This window comes from Aegilops tauschii, chromosome 5 (assembly GCF_002575655.3).
Source record: "Aegilops tauschii subsp. strangulata cultivar AL8/78 chromosome 5, Aet v6.0, whole genome shotgun sequence".
NCBI classification, from domain to species: domain Eukaryota; kingdom Viridiplantae; phylum Streptophyta; class Magnoliopsida; order Poales; family Poaceae; genus Aegilops; species Aegilops tauschii.
The window spans coordinates 438,633,105-438,648,086 of NC_053039.3; the positions used below are offsets into that span (position 1 = coordinate 438,633,105).

Sequence of the window (14,982 nt, forward strand, 5' to 3'; positions counted from 1 at the left end):
GATCAATTTTTTTTCTATACACATTTAACCTTTCCCAAATGCTTGATTAACATTTTTAAAATATGTGTTCGACATGTATTTTTCAAAATGCTGGATTAACATTGTATATACATGATAAAAAAATCATCATTTTTTTAATACATGCTCAACAATTCTTCTGTTTACATTCAACATTTTTCTGAATGCTTGATTAACATTTTTCAAATAATTGTTCAAATGTTTTTTCAAAAATATTTGTGGAGTTTTTTTGTAATATATATATATATATGTATATGTAATATTTGAAAGTATAAACAAAAGTACAAAAATAAAGAAAAAATGAAAATAGAAAACAGAAAACAGGAAACAGGAAAAGGAGCCTGCGGCCTGCCTCGCGCGTGGGCCAGGCCATCTCGGTCGCCCAGAAATCCAGGCCTGTTGTACCGCAGCGGAAGAGGGTGTCTCTGCTCCGTCTCCGATCTCGCCTCCGCCGCGAATCCCCCCCAAACCGCGAGCAGATTCGCGCCGGACTCGCGACGATTTTTGATGAGATAAGCCCTCGGCCACCTCGGGGTTCGCGATGCTGCGGAAGGCGGCCGTCGGGTTCCTCGCCTGCCTCGTGCTCTACCTCGCCTTCTCCTCCTACCTCCGTAGCCAGGTACGGCTTCACGCACTTCCCCATTCCGAGAGTTTCCAAGGGCTTGTCTGGTCGGGTTGTGCCGTAGAGATTGGCCTGAATCTGGTGCGGCCGCTCCGTGCTTCGTAGTTCAGCCTCCTAGGAAGTGGCGATTAGGCGGAATCGGACTGGATCTTCCTGCTCCATTCTCAATGTGCATGTCTGTACTTAGTGCAATCCTTGCCTTGTTGGTGGTGGCTTCGTCATGTCCATGTTACTAACCAAAGAATCATGCAACACTTGTTACCCTCATCACTTGCCGTAGTGAAGAGCTGAAGTGTACTAATAGAATGTGTGCGAGACACCATTTGTTGGTGCCCGCCTTCTGCTTTGATGATTGGAGTAGTTTTACTGTGGAATCAGGTGGTAGTTTACTAGTAATTTCTAGTGACCATGACTCATTGAACATAACTGGCCGTAGCGTGATTAGAGCGCTGTCTCAGATTTTGAACAATATAGTCTTTTTTGTGCTCATTTTGTGCAAGATCTGGGACATGGATTTTTTCTTCTTCTCTGTAGCGATGGTAGCAATGACTAGCGAGGTGATGAACTGATGATTCAGGATTACAAAACATTTACGGTACCATTTTTCCTTTTCACGTTGGACAGAGGGCTGCATATGTTCAGTTACCAGCGGTTACTCACAGGGTATACCTGGACGTGGAAATTGATGGCCAAAATATAGGTATATCCTTCTTTCATAGCATCATTTTTCTTCTGATGCCGCGCTGTAACTTGCATTGTAACAGCACATACTACTGAGCTTAACGACCATTTTCCGGCTGCTATAATAATTCTTGTCTGGCCCGTTGTTACAGGTAGAATTGTTATTGGTCTTTATGGGGAAGTGGTGCCAAAAACAGTTGGTATTTTCACACCCTCTTTCTCTCTTTCTCCTCATGCTTATATTTTCCTATTGAAGCATATAATAACTCTTTGGGGGTAACGACCTAGTCAAAGATTGCATGATTATCCTGTTGTGAAATAAAATCTTTCGTAGAAGAAAGTTATTTATGCTGAGTCTTGTGCTCCTTGTTAGATAATATAAAATGGCGAAAACTGGAAATTGATTGGATGGTCATTGTTCTCAGTAGTTTAGTGGAGGAAGACTGATGTGTAGATGCATGCCTATACCCCAATCTTGTCTGCTTGTTTGCAACTTTTCATTCGTTTTGTTAAGATGTCTGTGGTTGTTAATAAGGAAAATGGGGTGTCAACAGATGAACTATACTAAATATCTTCCAGCTTTCAAATATCTTGCCGAAGGAACAATTTAGTAATATATAGGAATACTATCTTTCACTTATGAAGTTTATTTTCGGTACTGATATTTTTTATTCCTGCGTTCTGCAGAAAATTTTAGAGCCCTTTGTACAGGTATTGTTCTTCCTTGAATTGTTTGCATGCCGTCTTCCTTGAATTCCTTGAGGTGATTTTTCATATTGTACTTTGTTCATTATTGCAGGTGAAAAGGGCGATGGGCCCAAGGGTAAACCTCTTCACTATAAAGGAACACCATTTCATCGAATCATCCCAGGTTTCATGATTCAGGGTGGTGACATAGTTAGAGGTGATGGGAAAGCAAGCGAATCTATATATGGAGGCACCTTCCCAGATGAGAATTTCAGTGTGAAACATACACATCCAGGTCAGATGTGCAACCAGGGATTCCTTTTTTTTGTTCAGTTTTAACTTTGCCTTTAGTGATGTACCAACTTAGTAACACACTTATCTTCTACTAGTTAATTGCCCGTGCGTTGCAACGGGGCCATATATTTTCACTGGTTCAACACTAATCATGTTAGACATATACTTTAAGGATTCTCGTGCACATCAGACAACATTGTCAGCTTTTACCGTTAAATCCCTGTTCTTTTTCCTGCATCGACTATGCCGACCTCCCCATTGCAAGCTCGTGATTATAGTCGATGGCACATCCGTCTCACAATCCCTCAATTCTCCCACAGCCACACTTCGAATTTCAAACGTGTAACCATGAAGTTGCGTTAAAATAAGTCAGATCATGAATCAGTTAGTACAATATTTACAAGAAAGAAAACAGATGATTTGCTAATAACTACGTGTGAGGGTTAGAGGAGTTCGACTTCTTTTTGCATGCTGCACTGTTAGCGCCACACACTTTTATGTTGTTCATTCTCCCCAGGTTCCGTACTTGAATTCATCACAGTAGCATGTGTGCTAACTATTGCTTTGTCGTACTTGAATTCATCAGACTGTTACAAACCTTAACAATTCTCCCCAAGCCATTGATGCATATAAGCACATGAGTGCTAACTTGTTTTGTCAATGAAGGTGTTACAATAGCTTGTGTGGCAGTCATGTCTTAGTCATACTGCCGAGACGGTAATACAGAGAAATAGGTGCAACAATCCAATACAGGGAAAACAGTAACAATCGAATACAATGGAAACAACACAATAAAGATGAAGCTATTAAGAAATACACATATAAACATGAAGGTATTATCACAAAGGTAACCATGCAGGTATAATTCACTAAAGAAAGGAACCAAAAGATCTGTTTGTACTGAAAATAGGTGCCTCACCATACTGTACATGCGAAATTCAAACATGGCACTTATCCAATAATCAGTTCTGAATAGATTGTTGCTAACCTTAATAATGTAATTGCCCTGCCAGCTTATATATCTTTCTTTTGATATTAGCTATGCAAGGTTGAGAGAGTTTCTCAAATGTAGGCTCATATGCCTGGGAATTGTGATTCCAACATAGTTTGGAAACAAAGGCAGGATAATGTAGGCTCATCTGCCGGTCGAAATCGATAGATGGCAGACACAACATCACCACCAATTGATTCGTTTTTTAGGAGTAGAGATAAAGATAACTACCATCTATTTTGTGACCGCCACTGGCGAAGTTCCTACATAGGCTATCTTTATTATTTCGTCTGTCCTCCATAAGTACTGGCGTATTGCATGAGGTTCTGAACTATTTGTTTGAGATTGTCTCAGATAAATATTATCTTCAGAGCTCCCTCACACTTTTAGCATTAAAGCAAATTTACCAAAGAATAAGGAAATGTCCTCTCCGTAGCTGAGGCAACTGTTTTCTCAGCCTCAAGCCAACCAAGCAGATTGAACTGGGGCCTTGTTGCATCATTGAAGCTGGCAAACACTACATCTGGCGACGAAGCAAGTTCCAATGAGACAGTAGTGTAAAACCTTGATCCTTGAGGACTGCATGTAATGTCCACTAGCACTAGTACACCTGCAAAATCCCTTTTGCTCCTAATTTCTCAGCCCTCATATGGCAAGATTGACCACAACATTACACAATTGAAAGTATGCAAAATACACCTAGTGGGGTTTCTCAGTGTTTACATGATCTTAAAATGTACATTCTGGCGTAGATGAGTACTGAAAATAGAGCTGGAAGTGGGTGTGTATATGATTGTGTGCATCACTACTCTCTGTTACGTGGTGTTTGTTCTTAAATATTCTTTCGGCATGTTCTGTCTTGTTTTAAATACCTCGTAATGTGAATACCCTGTTTCTGAAGTTGGAGTTACCTTGTGATCTTGCAGGTGTTGTTGCCATGGCAAATTCTGGAACTGATTCCAACGGATCCCAGTTCTACATAACCACAATCAAGACAGGCTGGTAAGCTCGATTACACCATATGTCCGCGCTCAACTTAACATTGACCAATCTACGACTTCTGAAATGGCAAGCGCTGCAGGTTGGACGGGGAGCATGTAGTCTTTGGCAGGGTGATTCAGGGAATGGATTATGTCTACGCCATTGAAGGGGGCGCAGGCACTTACAACGGCAAGCCGAGGAAGAAGGTGCTGATCACTGACTCTGGTGAGATACCCAGGGAGAAATGGGGCGAGGAAGCAGACTGAGTCATAGCCTAGTGGTGGAAAGGGGTTGATGCCTTCCCACCCACCCAGGTTCAAGGCATAGTAATTGCAATTTTGGTTCGTTGCACCAATCATACTGTAGGGGTCTCCCTTATAGTCTTTCTGTCAAAAAGATGGATTTTGACACCGCGCGCTTCCGTGACCGGTTTTCTTCGCACACCAGCCGTGCTTCGAGCAGAGTTCTGAATGTTGTACATTGTAGCCAGCGTATCACATGCCAAAACCTACTTGTATTTGCATGAATCTTAGCGTAAAATCAATGACATAGGACTTTTTCTTGAAATAGATGTGCAATACTTAGAGCACATTTAGATGTGCTTTAGCAAAACTGTTGTTTTTAACTGAAGTTGAGTTCAGAACTATCGACTGAAGCAGAGTGAAGGCTTCCTGTTTGAAAATAGACGAAACAGTATCACATATTGACAGGTCTAAGTGCAAGAAAAGGAATATGGTGCACATCTCGAGTAAAATATCTATGGTAAAATAGACGAAAGATTACGGCATCCCAATCAGGTGTGCAAACTAAGCATATCTTAGATTAAACAAATGTTACGACATCAGCATATCTTAGATTAAACAAAGATTACTACGTGCTATGGTTTTTAGATTTTCATCGCAGCGCAACTAGCCCAAAGTCTTAGATTTGATATCAATGCCCACGTATTATCATATTACCTGATTTATTTTAGGCTTTGACATTATTCGCTCAGCTGTATTAGACGTCCGTGGACTATGAGATGTCTGGTAATGACTTTTATGTCCGGCATCGGCAGCCACTCCAACGACGACGACTGGGATGCGTTCCTACGCGGCTGGCGACGAGGACAAGCTGGCCCTTTGCATCGCGTTTCAATGGTCGCGAGGGGACAAGGGCGGCAGTTCTGGCTCTACTGCGACACCTCATGTTACCAGTGTATGTCCTCGGCGCTATACTACTAGCGTTTGGCCTCCGCGCCGGTAACCACATTTGTGGAACGCCACTACTAAGGCTTTTTCTTACTAGTGTCCAGCAGGGCAGCGAAGGGTTTTAGTGGCCGCTCTGCCAATGCCGAGGACGCGCACACCTGAATTGAAGGCGCGCTGCCCACCGCGAGAGGCGTCTGGCAATGGAGTCAGCCGCCACCGCATCGGAGGCTGTCGCACGGTGGGATGCCGAACGAGGAGGAGCGGCTCCTAGCGTGGGTTTGCCGCCATTCACTTATCACGACAAAGATGGACGCCCGCCGGCTGTGGAGGAAGAACGCAAGCCGGCTCTGGAGGAAGAACGCAAAGGTGCTCCAGCTGGGCCTGGAGCTGTGCCCACCGGCTCTGGAGGAAGAACGCAAAGGTGCTCCAGCACGGCCTGGATCTGTGCCCGCGTGGCGAGTCGCCAAGCTCAACCGAAAGCACACAACGGGAGTCGTCAAGCCAAAGCAGGACTCCACAGGACCGCATCGTTCGGAGGATGAAATGCTACATCGTCCTTTTCTGGACGCCTACCTAGACGAAAGGGCTGGCGTGACAGTGGTGAAGCTCGGCGCTCTCTTCGTCTTTGACTTTCATTATTACTAATCTAGTTAGAATTTGTCCGTCGGCTAAACCGGGGTGATCTTTTGGTGATCGTTTATGTGAATTATGTTTTGGTGATCGTTTATGTGAATTATGCCCGTTGATGTCTTTATATTTTAGTTTCACTAATCTAGTTAGAATTTGTGCTTGTGGACATCTTTTGGTGATCGTTTATGTGAATTATGCCCGTTGATTCGGTGTATATTTTCATTATTACTGATCTAGTTAGAATTTGTCTTTGTGGACATCTTTGATGATCGTTAATGTGAATTATGCCCGTTTGATGATCCTTTATGTGAATTATATCCATTTCATGTCTATTTGATGATCATGATCTATGTAGCATTTGTATGTCCGTTTGATGATCTATATAGTATGTCCGTTTGATGATATATGTTGAGTTGTATCATTATCATGTATATGTGTATGAGTTATCCACGGTTGTAACGACACGACCTAGTCCTGAGGGTGTAGCTGGCTAGCTTCACGGCACCTCCTCTCCACGATCCTTGCATGTAGGGATCGGAGGTTGCCTTCTCTGTATATCCTCCCCTACCCATGTCGACTAGCCCTACCTCCCCTCCGCCGGCCGATGCCGACAACACCGGTGGCATCCCAACCCTCTCGGATGCCGACCTCGCTGCTGCCGAAGCGGCCGCCGCTGCTTCTCCCCTGGCTCCGCGCGCAACGCCCACCCCTGACCTTCCTTCGTCCGGCAACCTGCCCCTCACCACCAGTCCCCTTACCACCATCCCTCTCGCCGTCCCAGTGACCTCCGCTCCGGCTGAACCCCCCTCCAGTATCTCCCACATAGTCGATTTCAAACTCTCTCTCGACGACGCTAACTTCATCCGCTGGAGAAACTACTTCAATCTCATCTTCGCCCGCTTCCACACCGACGACCACATCCGCGACGGCTCCGCTGCACGCCTCTCAAACCCGCGCTGGCGTGATGACGACAACACAATCGTCCTGTGGTTTTTTGCCACCATCGTCGGCGATCTTCTCGACGTCGTCGCACCGGCGGGCTCCACCGCCTACACCATCTGGCGGCGCCTCCACGAGTACTTCCTGAAGAACGAGGCGGAGCTTGCAATGCACCTTGGCCAGGAGTTCCGGGCGGCCGTGCGCGGGGACCAGTCGATCAATGACTATTGCCGCCGCCTCCAAGGCCTCGCTGCGGCCCTCGCTGATGTTCGGGAACCGGTCACCGGCCGTACCCTTACCTTGCAGATGTTGGACAGCCTCGGCAAGAAATTCGAGCTCCAAGCGGCGATCATCCAGTCCACCGTCCTGCTGCCCACCTTCGCCCAAGCTCGATCCCGGCTGGTGCTAGCCGAGCTCGCCCTTGACAAGCGGGCGCGCGCCGAGGGCGCGCAGATCCTCGCTGTCCACTCCGCTGATGATCGTGGTGGTGACCGCAACGGCGGCCGCGGCGATCGTTCTTCTCAAGGCGGGGGTGACCGCGGCCCTCCTGGCGGTGGTGGAGCTGGCCGCGGCGGTGACCGCGCTGCTCTTGGCGGAAACCGTGGTGGTGGCCGCGGCGTGCGTGGCCGTGGTCGCGGTGACGCTCCCGGCGGTGGCCGGGGCACCCAGCAACCCTGGCTGGGGTATTTCGCGCCCATGGGCATGCCCTTCCCCCCACCGCGTGCTCCTTGGATCCCGCCGAACTCGGCCGGCGTCCTTGGCCCCCGCCCCGGCGCGCCCACGCACGCCTACCCCGTGATGCAGCCTTCTGCTCCGCCTGTGCCCTACTCCACGCCGTACTCATGGGACGCCTCGGCGATGTTCCACTCTGCGCCAAGCTACGGGGCGGCTTTCCCTGCTCAAGCCGAGTGGATTATGGACACGGGCGCATCATCCCATGTCACTGGGGACCCAGGTATCCTCGACGAGTCTCGTCCTTTATTAGCGCATAATACTCGTCATATTATTGTTGGCAATGGGGCTCGTCTTCCGGTGGTCGCCGTTGGTAACACTCGCCTCCCTCCTCGGCCCTTCTATCTTACTCATATATTACTTTCGCCTAATATTATTCAAAATCTCATTTCCGTCCGCAAATTCACTTGCGATAATTTATGTTATGTGGAGTTTGACCCCCTCGGCTTTTCTGTGAAGGACCTTCAAACCAAGGCGGTCCTTCTGAGGTGCAATAGCTCTGGCGACCTCTACCGCTTCTCCGGCGACTGCGGCGATACCCCTCCGGTGGCCTTCACTACCACCTCATCGGATCTTTGGCATAAGCGGCTCGGCCATCCGGGCTCCTCTACATTAGTTTATTTTCCCTTTGATGTTCCACCAAGATTTAATAAAGCTTCTTTGTCGCCACTTTGTACCGCTTGCCAATTGGGCTAACACACACGACTTCCGTTTCCTACCTCTACCTCTTATACCACCGCGCCATTTCAACTCTTGCATTGCGATTTGTGGACCTCACCGATCATTAGTTTTTCGGGCTACAAGTACTATCTTATTATTTTGGATGATTACACACATTATTCTTGGGTCTTTCCACTTCTTGCCAAATCCGACACATGTGCCACGTTATAACGTTTCTTTTCTTTTGTCCTCACTCAATTTCATGTTTTAGTGCAATGCTTGCAGTGTGACAATGGCGGTGAGTTCCTCACCACCCGACTCCGAGAGTTCTTCTCCACTAACGGTATTTCCTTTCGCCTTACGTGCCCACATACCTCCCCACAAAACGGCAAAGCGGAGCGCCATATCTGTACAACCAATGACGTGGTTCGCACCCTGCTCTTCAAAGCTCATCTCCCTCCGTCATTCTGGGTTGAAGCTCTCCACACCGCCAACAACCTTCTCAACATCCGCCCTTCCCGTGCCATCAACCACTTTACCCCACACTTTCTTCTTTACGGCGAAAACCCTACATACGATCACCTTCGCACGTTTGGGTGCCTCTGTTTCCCTAACCTCTCCGCCACCGCCCGCACAAACTCTCGCCACGCTCCACTAGATGTATCTTCATTGGCTACCCACGCGAGCAGAAAGGCTACAGGTGCTTCGATCTCTCCACCCGTAAAGTTATCACCTCTCGTCATGTAGTTTTTGACGAATCCTGTTTTCCCTACGCACCACCCGCGATCGCCACAGAAGATCCCAACCACCCTGTCCCACGCCCCCTCCTCGGATCTTTCGCGTCGTATCCCACCTACCCCACCCCGCCCACTCCGCTCACACCACGCAACCACCTGGACTCGCAGTCCTCCGCGCCTGTCGCCTCCCCCATGCATGCATGCCCGCCCGCCCGCCCCCGCCTTGCGGGTCCCGCCAGCCATGCACGCTCGCCCGTTGGCCCGCTCGTTGCCGCGCCCTCTTCGCCCGCCTGCACTCCCACGGGCCCAGACCAGGCCTTGTCGCCTTGCGGTCCCGCCAGCCATGCACGCTCCCCACTCCCCTCCTGATACTGTGCCGCCCTCAAAGACCCCAATTGGCATACTGCGATGATCGACGAGTATAATGCACTAATACAGAATGACACTTGGTCTTTGGTGCCTTGTCCTGCAGGTGTTAATGTGGTGACGGGCAAGTGGATCTTCCGGCATAAGCTTCATCCCGATGGCTCCTTGGCGCGTTAAAAGGCACGATGGGTGGTTCGTGGCTTCACCCAGCATCCCGGGGTTGACTACGGGGAGACCTTTAGCCCCGTTGTCAAACCCGCTACGATTCGTGTCATCCTCAGCCTCGCTACGGCAACGGGTGGCCGATCCGGCAAATGGACGTTAAAAACGCCTTCCTCCATGGTGATCTTGCCAAGACAGTCTACTGTCAACAACCCCCCGGTTTTGTGGATTCCGCTCACCCCACGCATGTTTGCCGCCTCAACAAATCCTTATATGGCCTCAAGCAGGCGCCCCGGACGTGGTTCCTTCGTTTCACCCGCTTCCTCCACACACTCGGTTTTGTCTCGTCTCAGTGTGACACCTCCCTATTCATCCTACGTCGCGGGGCCTCTATGGCGTACCTGTTGCTCTATGTCGACGACATCATTCTCACCGCTAGCACCGCCTCTCTTCTTAACTCACTTGTTTCATCCCTCACCCGTGAGTTTTCCATGAGTGACCTCGGCGACATTCATCATTTCCTCGGCATCAACGTTCATCGCAATGCTCCCGGGATCTTCTTATCTCAGGAGCAGTACGCTTTGGAGGTGTTGGACCAAGCCAACATGCTTAACTGCCACCCCATTTCCACACCCATCAATACTCACTGCAAGTTGTCCAGTTCCGGCGGCACGCCCTTCTCTAATCCCTCTAAGTATCGCAACATCGTCGGAGCACTTCAGTATCTTACTCTTACACGACCGGACCTCACCTACGCCGTGACGACCGAACCTCACCTACGTCATGCAACAGATTTTCTTGTTCATGCATGCACCTCTTGACTCCCACTTTCAGTTGGTCAAGAGGGTCTTGCACTACCTACGCGGCACCACTCACTATGACCTTCAGCTATATCGCTCCTCGCCACATGATCTTGTTTCTTATAGCGATGCTGATTGGGCCGGCTGCCCCGACACTCGCAAGTCTACCTCCGGCTTCTGCGTCTTTCTCTGTTCCAACCTGATCTCCTGGTCATCGAAGAGACAACGTTGTGGTCATCCAAGAGACGCTCTGTTCCAACCTCCGGCTTCCAGTGCCGAGGCGGAGTATCGTGCTGTGGCCAACGTCCTTGTCGAGTCCTGTTGGCTACGTCAGCTCCTTGCCGAGTCCTGTTGACTACGTCAGCTCCTTGCCGAGCTTCATCGCCCCCCACGTCGAGGGACCATTGTTTACTGTGACAACGTAAGTGCAGTCAGCTCCTTGCCGAGCTTCATCGCCCCCCACGTCGAGGGACCATTGTTTACTGTGACAACGTAAGTGCAGTGTATCTCTCGTCCAACCCGGTGCAACACCAATAGACGAAGCATGTGGAGACTGATCTTCATTTTATTCGCGACCGCGTGGCCCTCGGTGAAGCCAAAGTTCTTCGTCCCTACAACCTCACAGTTTGCGGACATCTTCACCAAGGGGCTCCCGTCGTCGGTGTTCTGAGTTTAGAACCAGTCTGAACGTCCTTCCTCGGCACTGGTGTAACGGCAGGACCTAGGGTGTAGCTGGCTAGCTTCACGGCACCTCCTCTCCACGATCCTTGCATGTAGGGATCGGAGGTTGCCTTATCTGTAGGTATATGTATCTTCCTTCTGTGAGTAAGGGTTACACCATTCTTCTATATATATAGTTCAGTTGAACGTTGCATTCGCCGGGGACGGATAGGGTGCCGGCCGGATTTGTAACTCCGACTGTAGATTGCGACTTGTGAGCGTTTTCTTCTGCGTTTCTACAAGAACATCCCACGAGGTGTTATCCAACATGGTAGCCTGCCATGGGGAGCCCTCGATCAACGTGGCCAACAAACATAGGCAAAATACCGAGACGACCGGACGATCACATTTTTTGCAAACTTACGGTAACAAGGAACGGAACATGAACCGTACGTTTTTATTCATTCATATTATTATCTTGCATGCATCGATCGAGATGCAGCAGCTGGCTAGTGGCGACACGGATATACATACGACATACGTACGTATAAGGGGGCACACACACACACACACATTCAAGTAGGTACACAGACGTATGGCTCCATGGGCTAGCTAGCTGACGTACGGCGAGGGCCAGCTAGCCGTAGCATTCCACATATGATCAGCACTGCCTGATGCACTTGCACCGGCGGAGGGGCCCGTCGCAGTTGCCGCCGCCCCAGCGTTCCTGCAGGCAGACCTGCGCGCAGTTCTTGTCCGACACGCATGGCCCCTTGAACCCCGCGCTGCGCTGCCGGCAGATCTTCGCCTCCGCCCCCGGCACCGCCGCCTCCTCTGCATCCATCCATCCATGTTCGCCACACGTCAACATGCATGTATAATGACATAACATATGTGCGTACTATCTAACTGAATATCTGATGAACACTTACGTGCGATGAGGAGGAGAAGCAGGACCAAAACCACCTGCGTCGCCACCTTCTTGGTCCACATGGTGAGCGGCCGGGCTGGGAGCGAGCTAAACTCTGCTTGCGCTACGTACTGGCTTTGTTACTACCGGTGGAGTTGTGTGCTGTGGGTGGCTATAACGCTCATCGGTGATGGCATTATATAACATGAGCTCGGAGCCGGCCGGTCGGGTCCGTTGTGCATGGACACGAAGCAGCATGCATGCATCGTGGCGTGGGCGCGCGCAATGACTGGCCGCGTGGCCTGCCGCATGATGGATCGCGTTCACGTGGCGGGCTCGGTGCATGCGGCGCCCACGTATTTGCCCACGAGATGGTGGTCGCTTTTGGCTGCAGCGGTGCATGCATGGCAGATTGCCAGGGCACGATAGAGCGCGCAGGGTAGTCGGCACGTAGGTAGGTACCCGCGAAACAGTGGTCGCTTTTGGCTGCAGCGGTGCACGCATGCCAGATTGCCAGGGCACGGGAGAGCGCGCAGGGTAGTCGGCACGTAGGTAGGTACCCACGAGACAGTGGTCGCTTTTGGCTGCAGCGGTGCATGCATACCAGATTACCAGGGCACTGGAGAGCGCGCAGGGTAGTCGGCACCCTGGAGAGCGCGCAGGGTAGTCGGCACGTAGGTAGGTACCCACGAGACGGTGGTCGCAGGGTAGTCGGCGTGTAGAGCCAGATTGCCCTGGCACAAGAGAGCGCGCAGGGTGGTCGGCACGTAGGTAGGTACCCACAAGACGGTGGTCGCAGGATAGTCGGCGTGTAGAGCCAGATTGCCCTGGCACGAGAGAGCGCGCAGGGTAGTCGGCGGGTAGAGCCAGATTGCGAGGGCACCAGAGAGCGCGCAGGGTAGTCGGCGGGTAGGTAGGGCCGCCGAGGTAGTAGATCGGCGAGCTGCCTTGGGCTCGTGGCTCCTCCACAGGCGGCGTGGGCTTGCATGCAGGACAGCGCGCGGCGAGCTCTGCCCTACCGCCCGCCGGTGGGACCACGGATCGGTCGGCCGATGCATCGCGGTGGGGGTCAAGTGCAGGCAGCCGTGTAGACGATGGAAGATCGTCTCGGCCTCTCGGGCCAGTATCTCAATCAAATGGCTTGCATTTTCATGTAAAAACGCATGTAATTTCGTTTACTGCTTACCTTATTATCAGATTTTGAAGAGAGACTGCTTTTGCCGGAGATTATTAGGGAACGGGAGGAATACGCATGCATCGCTCCTGCCAAGTTTTTGTCTGGCTTGCAATGCGGGATAGGTGCTGGGACTTGAACGGCGAGCGGCGCAGCCTTACGAGACCTCCTTTTTGCGACCAGGCATGCAGTTGAGGGTTTTGAGACGATTGATCCTCCTAGTCCAACGCCCCTTCGTCACCAGGGAAGTTTGGTTCGAATTATTTCGAACCAGAGTCCAGAGGTGCGACTCTTCTCACCCCCAGCATCCAGACGCACGCTGAGTTGGAACGAGGAGCTGAACCCACGGCCTTCCAGCCCGACGGGTGGCACGCTAGCTACATGCAGGATGCCTGCCACGAGTACACCCGCGTGCATGCACGGCAGCCCGCTCCTCCGGCCCCAACTCCCTATAAGTAAGAGAGCTTCTCTTCCTGGCAACAACAAACACGGTCGCCTGGATCAGAAGCCCTAGCTTGTATTCACCTAAAGAGAGAGAAAAAAGGCTTGCTCCATCAACCTACCTACCCCCTACAGAAGCAAATGGAGTTCAAGCCGAAGGCGACCGTGTGCGCGGTGATGCTGGTGCTGCTCCTGCTTTCCTCCTGTGCGTAAGCCTGAGCGGCCGCTCGCCGACTTATTAATTTGCTGCTGCTTATGGTTATGGACTAACGCTCGTGGCCGGCCGGGACATTTTTGGCAGACGACGGCGCCGGAGTCGGCGTGGCGGAGGCGCGCATTTGCACGGGGAAGAGCCAGCACCACTCGTTCGCGTGCATCTCGGACAAGAGCTGCACCAAGACGTGCCTCAGCGAGCACGGCGCAAAATGGACGGCCGGCTACTGCAAGATCAGCCGCTGCACCTGCCAGAGGGAGTGCTAGGGCAGATGCTCCGCGCGCGAGCTCCCCCACCCCCGCCCCGTCCATGGCGCCGCCACCTATGTATCTTAAGTCTTTAACTACCATGTACCCACTCGCCGCCTCTGTCAGAAGATGTAATAAAACGTGGCGCGTCACCGCTGTACGTAGCATGATGCATGCCACGCGTTGCTTCCAGTGACAAAATCAATGGATTTATCCGTGAATATATGCAAGTCGTAAGATCTCTTTACGTGCTCAGCAGCATGGAAAAATATCTCCACGTAATTCCTCAAAATGGTTCTCGCCGAGGCCGAACGTTAACAGCCGGGATGAAGGCGGCCAGAGCTAGCGGCACCCTTGGAGGCTGGCCTCCTCCCCTGCTTTCATGTTATTTCAAGTCACTTGTTCTGCACTCACAGAATATAAAGTCAATTAATCACTCAACCAAAATAAAATATTCGATCCATCTTCAGGGTTAGAGCAACTCTTCTTTTTATTTGGATCGACAGTGCGTCCAACGCGCCGACCCATATTACACTGGCTGGCCGCACGTTTTCAACAAATATGCCATTCAGTCGCAAAAAAAAAAACAAATATGCCATTAATTTGCATTATTTCACAAGCAAACATATAAAAAATCTACCAAATAAAGCATAATTTCAAAATCAAATAAATTAAGCATAGTTTATAAACCATTATTTCACAAGCAAACATATAAAAAATCTACCAAATAAAGCATAATTTCAAAATCAAATAAATTAAGCATAGTTTATAAACCAAATAAAAATTAAATTGTCTTAAATACATGCGAAAACACGATACATCTATTGGTGCTTAACATGAGTATA

General features: G+C 50.2%; 3 protein-coding genes across 3 annotated transcripts; 2 read left to right on the plus strand and 1 right to left on the minus strand.

The window, feature by feature from the left end:
- Positions 1-379: 379 nt before the first annotated feature.
- Positions 380-4,841, plus strand: LOC109740699 (peptidyl-prolyl cis-trans isomerase CYP21-1). The gene is made up of 7 exons (XM_020299749.4): positions 380-637; positions 1,265-1,340; positions 1,474-1,521; positions 2,009-2,032; positions 2,121-2,303; positions 4,220-4,295; positions 4,375-4,841. The coding sequence occupies exons 1-7, from the start codon at positions 560-562 to the stop codon at positions 4,538-4,540; spliced, it is 651 nt and encodes a 216-aa protein (XP_020155338.1). The 5' UTR covers positions 380-559; the 3' UTR covers positions 4,541-4,841.
- A 6,747-nt stretch (positions 4,842-11,588) lies between these two features.
- On the minus strand, positions 11,589-12,239 carry LOC109740706 (defensin-like protein 2). The gene is made up of 2 exons (XM_020299755.4): positions 12,083-12,239; positions 11,589-11,984 (listed from the first exon to the last, which is right to left on the minus strand). Exons 1-2 carry the CDS (start codon positions 12,141-12,143, stop codon positions 11,812-11,814), a joined length of 234 nt encoding a protein of 77 aa, XP_020155344.1. The 5' UTR covers positions 12,144-12,239; the 3' UTR covers positions 11,589-11,811.
- Positions 12,240-13,708: 1,469 nt separating this feature from the next.
- LOC109740707 (defensin-like protein 1) lies at positions 13,709-14,360 on the plus strand. Its single transcript, XM_020299756.3, has 2 exons — positions 13,709-13,880; positions 13,977-14,360. The coding sequence occupies exons 1-2, from the start codon at positions 13,817-13,819 to the stop codon at positions 14,153-14,155; spliced, it is 243 nt and encodes an 80-aa protein (XP_020155345.1). The 5' UTR covers positions 13,709-13,816; the 3' UTR covers positions 14,156-14,360.
- The last annotated feature ends 622 nt before the right edge of the window (positions 14,361-14,982 follow it).

Excerpts from the sequence above, each read along its gene's own strand:
- LOC109740707 (XM_020299756.3), top strand. The coding sequence starts at position 13,817 with ATGGAGTTCAAGCCGAAGGCGACCGTGTGCGCGGTGATGCTGGTGCTG. Across the intron at positions 13,881-13,976 it reads GCTGCTCCTGCTTTCCTCCT|ACGACGGCGCCGGAGTCGGC; the intron begins GTGCGTAAGCCT and ends CATTTTTGGCAG.
- LOC109740706 (XM_020299755.4), bottom strand. The coding sequence starts at position 12,143 with ATGTGGACCAAGAAGGTGGCGACGCAGGTGGTTTTGGTCCTGCTTCTC. Across the intron at positions 11,985-12,082 it reads GCTTCTCCTCCTCATCGCAC|AGGAGGCGGCGGTGCCGGGG; the intron begins GTAAGTGTTCAT and ends GGATGGATGCAG.
- LOC109740699 (XM_020299749.4), top strand. The coding sequence starts at position 560 with ATGCTGCGGAAGGCGGCCGTCGGGTTCCTCGCCTGCCTCGTGCTCTAC. Across the intron at positions 638-1,264 it reads CCTCCTACCTCCGTAGCCAG|AGGGCTGCATATGTTCAGTT; the intron begins GTACGGCTTCAC and ends CACGTTGGACAG. Across the intron at positions 2,304-4,219 it reads TGTGAAACATACACATCCAG|GTGTTGTTGCCATGGCAAAT; the intron begins GTCAGATGTGCA and ends GTGATCTTGCAG.